This window comes from Lolium rigidum, chromosome 7, assembly GCF_022539505.1.
Source record: "Lolium rigidum isolate FL_2022 chromosome 7, APGP_CSIRO_Lrig_0.1, whole genome shotgun sequence".
Lineage (NCBI taxonomy): Eukaryota > Viridiplantae > Streptophyta > Magnoliopsida > Poales > Poaceae > Lolium > Lolium rigidum.
The window spans coordinates 91,038,055-91,045,653 of record NC_061514.1 but is presented as its reverse complement, the minus strand read 5'-3'; the positions used below and the strand labels follow the sequence as shown (position 1 = coordinate 91,045,653).

General features: G+C 46.7%; 1 protein-coding gene across 1 annotated transcript; it reads right to left on the bottom strand.

The window, feature by feature from the left end:
• Window positions 1-593: 593 nt before the first annotated feature.
• Window positions 594-2,153, bottom strand: LOC124678974 (trimethyltridecatetraene synthase-like). Its single transcript, XM_047214813.1, has one exon. It carries the CDS (start codon window positions 2,142-2,144, stop codon window positions 594-596), a length of 1,551 nt encoding a protein of 516 aa, XP_047070769.1. The 5' UTR covers window positions 2,145-2,153.
• Between the last annotated feature and the right edge of the window lie 5,446 nt (window positions 2,154-7,599).

Here is a 7,599-nt window from a genome sequence, read left to right as displayed (position 1 = left end):
GACTTAGACCTTCATCTCCAGGAGTATATGAATATGAAGAATCAAAATTGTCATTCAAGTCTATGGCAAGACCAATAGATTAGATTGTTTACCTTGAGTCCATATATTCCCTCACCTCACATCTAAACAACTTAAAATGTTTTCAAAAGAAATACCGCTTTCAACTTAAAATAAATTGGCAGGTGTCAATTATTCTTTTGGTCCAAAATCGCGCGTTCTATAAAAAGGTATGCGGTTCTTAATAGTACATCATTATATTTTCGGAATGTCATCAATTCTCGGTTGACTGACAGCTAACTTAGTTTAAATTTCCGTTGTAACTCATTTGCAACTCATGATTAACATGAACTACACAAAATGTAACGGTTCGGATCATTTATTGTATCCTCATTTCTAAGTGAAGAAAACTCGGTTTACATTTACACTTGCAACTGAAAAAACATAATTAAAATCCAACTTACAACTCATATGTGCATATATAATGATGCAATCGGACGATCTAGGATTGTTCTCAGCTTACTTGAAAACTAGCAAATCCATTGTTTTCATTTAGTAATTTGACGCATGTTGGGTGTATTGCACAATATCATGCATCAAACATACAGGTGCTCAGGAAGCTTGGGCTCGATGACAACCTCGAGCGGGCACTTTCGGGTGGTTGACAGCCCAAACACCTCATCCATGCTCAGCTCCTCCTTCGTCATCCCCTCCGGCAAGCCCCACGTGAACCCATGGAGCAGGTTGGCCAGGCTCAGCTGTATCACCTTCAACCCGAGGTTCAAGCCAGGGCACATCCGCCGGCCAGACCCGAACGGGAGCAGCTCGAAGTCCTGCCCTTTGACGTCCATCTTGCTCCCGACGAACCTCTCCGGCGTGAACTCCTCCGGCGCATCCCACAGCTCCGGGTCCCGGCCGATTGTCCACACGTTGATGAGCACGCGCGCGCCCTTTGGGATGTCGTAGCCACCGACAACCACGTCCTCGCGGGCGACGCGCGGGATGAGGAGCGGCACGATGGGGTGCACGCGCATCGTCTCCTTGACGATGGCCTCGATGTACGGCAGGTTCGGTATGTCCTTCTCCGTCACCCAGCGCCCACGTCCGATGACGCGGTCCAGCTCCTCGGTGGCGGCAGCGAAGATGGCGGGCTTCCTCAGAAGCTCCGAGAGTGCCCACTCCACGGTGACGGACGAGCTCTCCGTGCCACCGGCGATGAGGTCCTGGGTGAACGCCTTGACGCCGACGCGGCCGAACTGGACCTCGAGAGTCGGGTCGTCGGCGACCTGCATGAGCACGTCCACCATGTCCCTCGCCACGAAGCCCTCGCCGTCACGCCGCCGCTGCTCGCTGTGCGCGTCGAGGACATACTCCATGAACGCATCGAACATCTTGCCGACCTTCTTCATCCGCCGCACGTACCCCTGCAGGTCCATCCAGTCCAGCCACGGGATCCAGTCGCCGACATTGAGCACGCCGTTGAGCAGCAGAAGCTCGTCCAGCATCCACTTGAACTCGTCCAGCGACGACACCGGCCCCTCCGCCGCGTCCGCGCCGTCGCCGAAGAACCGCTTCCCGAGCACCATCCGCGTGATCACGTTCATGCTGAGCGTGGACAGGTGGTCCCTGTTGAGATGCACGGCGCGCCCCGGGACAGACGCCGCGACGAAGAGGCCACGCACAAGAGCCTGTACCTCGTCGGCGCGGATGTGCTCGAAGGACGCGAGACGGCGGGCACTGAATACCTCGGTGATGCATATCCGGCGCGCCTGGCGCCAGTACGCGCCGTAGGGCGACCAGGTGATGTCGGCGTAGTTGTAGGTGGTGTACTTGCCGGAGGCCGTCTTGGGGCGCTCGATGAAGAGGACGTCTTGGGTTTTGAGGAAGAACTTGGCCATCTCGACGGACGAGCCGATGACGACGGGGAAGGAGCCGAAGCGGAGGTGCATGAGTGGACCGTACTTCTTGGAGAGCTCGTGGATGGAGCGGTGAGGGAGTGCACCGATGAGGTTGAAGTTGCCAATGACTGGCCACGGTTTCGGACCTGGTGGGAGGTTGTAGCTGCGACGTGATGTGGCTTTGAATTTTAGGAAGACGGCGGCAGCGAGCACCATGGCAAGGAAGGTGGCCAATGGTGGTAGCTCCATTATTGACTCCAGGGAGGTAGTGAGGTCTAGCTCTTGTGATTGCTTGGAGATGCAATTAGTGCAAGTGAATGTGCATACTTATAGGAGATTACTAGGAACACGATTGTTGCCGTCCACCCTCTGTTGAAGATCTGCGCCAGTTGTAGGCAAAGTTACAGATTGTAACGGGCCTGCGTAGCTTGTGTATTTGTTTTTTCTTTTTGTATAGGTAAAAATACCACTATTTAAGTTTTAAATTTTTTTTGAGGGCATTTAATTTTAAAACTTTGTTACTTTCTTTTGAGTTTTAAAAATAATATTTTTCGTGTTGTAAGGATAACATACTTTTTTTTGTGGGGCTCGGGTTGGGTTCAGTAGTCTCGGCATCTAAAAATATCTACCTCCACGAATATCAATACATACTTTAGAACATCTCTAGCCGCGCTTTCCATATTACCCCTAGGCCTACAGAAACGTCGTGCATGATTTCGGCACTTAGTCACGGCCCCAACAACCTCCTTTGCACCGGCGGTACACAATTTATATAGCCTACAACGCCTCACCTAGCCCCATCCCATAGGAGCCGCCTAGGAGGCGTCAGGCACAACATAATGACATGCATGCACCACCTAACAATGACCCAACCTATTTGGCCCCGCCCACCTCGTCTCCCTAGTGCCCGAGGCGTCTCCCACCCTCATGTTTTGAAAACGGTAGTCCTTCATCGAGCTGCAATTCCATAGGACAACGTCCTTCATCCGCCTCGGCCGGCAATTCTTCTTCGACCTCGTCAGCATTGGTTCACTCGCGACGGCTGTGAGACCACCTCACACCTGCCTTACACGCAAGGTGTTTGCATGTTTGTCTAGGTATGTTTTCTCCCAAAAAAATCTTATGTAAATTACATAGGGTGTTCGGATGTCTTATTATTTTGTTGTTTGATTCATATACCATAGATAGCGAGATGAGCTGATAATCCAAGCTTGATGAAAGAGAAAGCCAATGCCACTGCCGATGAAGATGAGCATATGTGGGTGCTCAAATAAAATGTTGCCTAGATTTAATCTAATTGAACTTCTCAATTTCATTTCATTTGAATTAAAGGGTACACAATGCCGAAAGCTCACATGCATTGTGGGGACTAGGGATGAGATTTTCTAGGCAATATATTTGTTGTTTTATGCAAAGAGCCTGATTCGAACCCAGAACTTTCAGGACACGAGTGAAGATACTCTACCACTGCATTAGGTCCGCCTTTCTTCATTTTGTTTTTCTATTACTGTAAAACTTGATAAGTTGACAACTATGCAACTTTGTCACAAATATGGTTAAATTTGCACACACAAAAATCTACAAGGGCGCCGTATTAGGAGGCCAGTATACCATGCGTTGGCCCTCCCAATACAACCGATCTGACGTTGTTGCCAAATGTGCAGTCAGAGATGCTCTTAGAGAGGCGAGTGAAGAGATCTAAGTGGGAAAATCGATCACACTTCAAGTCTTTGACGGGTGTACTGCACGTGACTTCGAGTCTTTAACGCATCATGTTAAGTCTTCTGTTCTCCGGTCTTTAACATACCAAGTCTTCAACTTACTTGTAGATAGGTGTGGTAGTATCTTTTTAGTGGAGTCGGTACACATTTGATTATAGAGTAGTTACGCATTTGATTATTTATAGGAAGTACACTGACCCTTTGGCTCCTTCTGATTTCGTTTGTGTCTTCTACTTGCACGAGTCAACTCATAAGGTCTCTTAATATTGGTACTCCTCCTGTTTTCCTTTGTCTCTTCTACTTACGCGAGCAGTTTTTATTGAGCGGGTAGTTAATTCTTCGTAAGCAGGGACCCCACGCCATACGTAGCGAATACTAGTGTGTAAAACGACATGCAGTTTCCAAGCTTTGATCAGTCACCGCATGGATAACTTCGTATGTGCATAGTTCTCGTCAGTATCTCCATGTTATCACTGTATTTTACGATTTTATAATACTATTGTAGTACGGTTGTGAATCGGCGTGTATTCATGATGGTATCTTAATCTGTTAGTAGTTTACTACTACCGTTATATTGGATATTATATGTGGTTTCATGCATTGTGTCATTTGTTATGTTGTATATATACTCATTTTGTCTTGGGGTGTGTGATGTTATGATAACATAACTAGTTACCATATTACTCTTTTTTCTTATTTATTGTCATGTCATGTCACTAAAACGTCTTAGGCTATGTGATGTACTATCTATGTTTCTTCCGTTATGAGTAGTATCTTGATGGTCGACTAGCGATTTATGTGCACTCGCTCTGAAGCACATGACCCCTATTTTTTTATTTTGTTGGTCCGTAATTAATTATCCTCGTGTGCCATACATTGTACATCAATCCATATTATTCATTATATAGCTGCAACATTTAAAGGCCACTCCGAGTGATATATAGAATACACTCAAATTCAAATTAATGATCAAATTTAAATGCATTTGAGTTATCTTTTTAATATATACATATATTTATTAAAACTAAAAGTCTTATTATTACGATACGATTCTACGATATGATGTTGCTGAAAAAACACGATACATAGCATCCCAGTACTGAAAACCTTGCGTATGTGTCGATTTCCTTTTTGTGAGGCATCTACCGCTAGGCGCTACCTGTCCGCAAATATTGTATACCATACACTGTCCATGGACAGCCACCGCTTTGTTCTACATTAAAAAGAAAGGAACTGTTGAGGCTGTTTTTTTCTATGAGGTAACTTTCCCACAGAAGTTATTTATGCTACTATGATGTTGTAGTCCTACTTTTAAGTGGAATAATATGTTTTGTGATTCATGATTGCTTGAACAGTCGTGTGTCTCTTACGGGAAGGCATTGTAAGTAAAACTGGTGATGCACTTGCATACACCATATAACTCTTGTAAGAGCTTATTCCGTTTAGCATGCCTCTATTTCTCAGTAGTAGTCGAATTGTACTCATGAATCTTATTTCTGTTTGGTTAAGTTTCAATTAAAGTCTCTCGCTAGGTCTAGTTAGCAGTAGTGTTTTGTTGTATTTCTTTAGTTTTCCCTTCCGTTGCTTAGGTTGTGATGTCACAGTGTCACACTGTCTTCTTGAGCTTGGCACTAGCCTAGCGATCCTGCTGGCACTTAGGCCCTGTACTATGTGGTGCTGATTCAAAGAAAAATGTGTCAGAAATATGAGTCGCTCTACATTTGCTGGTATGTGAGAAGCTGGTATGTGAGAAGCGTTTCTTGTCAGAGGCCATGCATCTTGCATGCAGCATGCAAACCTATTTTATTCCACTGTATTCCACCGTCAATGTTACCTCTCTCCTTTTCTTTTTCCCTGGCAAGTGGCCCTGGTGCACTTGCTCCTGACGCAAGATTCGTTTGAACCGCATCAAGTTGTTCTATCTGGCACAATAAATCGGTTCTCTGCTATGTATTGAACCGGCTCCTAGACACCTTTGAATTGCTTTGGGCATACATAGTGGATGGTCTTAGTGGCATAAGGTGTGTGGGATGGCTCATGATGGGAATGGGTCGACTCGGATCTAGCATTGGATATGGCCCTGTGGTTCCAAGTCTAATTTTAAAGGCTACGGGTTGATCCATTTTAAAAAAGGTCGGTGGGCTTATTGGCCCAATAGGTATCTTGGATCAACCTAAATTTTGCAACAACAATTTATTTGTCATATTTTTTCATTAACTGTAAAGTTTTGTATCAAAATGAATACTCCGTAATTTTTTGGCATGTGTACTTTCTGGCGCAGAGACAAACACACGTTGTAAATCGATTGCTTCTCATCTGTTCCAGCCAGACATGCAATGCAAGTGCACACACGTACATAGGCTAAGCATGAGTAGATCGATTGATTCCTAGGAGGAGTCACGAGTTCCAGAATCGTTTATTGGGCCTCTAATTTTTCGTATTTCCATTGCAGCTGGTTTGGGTTACAAAATTAAAAGGTGACTTGCTTACATACACGCGCTGTATTGCCGTGATCTGCGTGATGGTTTGCGGAGCTACTCAGTTTACCTGTCCGAGTTTCGCTTCCCCCTCCCACCGCTCTCCTCCTGCTACAAGCTCCTCTCCCCTTTGACCGGGCCGCCGCCGGCCACTCCGCCAGGCTAGCTGGCCGGAGTTGGTCACGGTGAGGCGCCGGAGTAGTTTCAGATAGGTTTTTTGGGTTTTCTTTCGGCTTCATGCCGGTGTTTGGGGCCTATCCCTGTTCTAGAGATGTAGTCTGGACTCGTCGCCGCCAGATTCCAGGTGATTTAGGGCTGCTACTGTTGTTCGTCGTGCTCCTCTGGTCAGAGCAGATCAACAGCAGGGGCACCGCCATCTCCCTTAATAAAGTTGTGGTGGTGGATTTGCGCTCGTTTTCTGAAAGCCAAGATGCCATGGTCCTCCTAGCCGGCCAAGGTGACGAGGGGAAGCACATGTTCGTCTTGATCTTTTCTGCAATCCCTCTCTCGGCCGGCCTTGGTGGCGAGGGAGAGAGGGAATCGAAATCTCTGTTTTATGTATCGAGCTGGAGATCCAAGTTCTCTCGTTGTCGATTGCAGTGGAGGGATGGTGCGCCGAAGCTGGCTCTGACCTGCCATGGAGGCGAGGAGAGCGGATGCAGAGGCAACACTTTCTACGGTGATCTGCATCGACCTATGCCGGGGTGGTGCTATGGAGCTGCCTCCAACTCCCTTTGTGTGAATCACATGGCGTCCATGTTTGATGCCATGATCTTTGGCTGCAAGGGTGGCCCGATATCTTCCTCTGGGATGGAGGTCTCTTCTGGTGCCAGCCACTTGAGCTCGAGTCCTCCGTGCCATCAAGTGGTATGTCCCCGATGGTATTGTGATGTCTGGTGGTGTGGGCCCATCGTCGGAGTAGGGATTGCAAGCGGCATGCCTCAGATCTCGGCGGCGACGCCTTGAGGTCACCGGCGGTTGGTGTTGTTGTTGGTGTTGGTGATGGAATCTTAGGATGCTCAGCACCCTACCCTTGTTCAAAAAAAAAAAACTGCCCAAACCCACTCCTGCTTCCTACTTGTACACGTATACAAACCTACTTGTCAAGTATTATGCAAAGAATGCAAAAGCATATGCTATAGAGGTAAGTACTATATATAAACGTCCAAAAACATCACAAATATTTAGAATTGTGGGTCGGCTCCACTATCGAATGGGTCAATCGGTGTCGGCTTCGCCGACCCAATTCTTATTTAAGGTCGATCCACCTGACCCATTTGCCTTCATTTTTTGGGACAGATCGGTGACCCAGCAGGACGAGGCGATTTACACATAAATAACATTTTGTGGAAAAAAATGCAGAAAATAACCCTTCGGCCAAACTATTTCACACCTCTAACCCTTTTATGTGTTGTCCTTCGCAAAAACGTCACACACTACAAGAAAAGTTCTGATAGACAACGTCTCAAAATCGTCCGCTAAGGGGTATTTTTCGTCGCCTATGGG

Coding starts and splice junctions, on each gene's coding strand:
- LOC124678974 (XM_047214813.1), bottom strand. CDS start 2,144: ATGGAGCTACCACCATTGGCCACCTTCCTTGCCATGGTGCTCGCTGCC.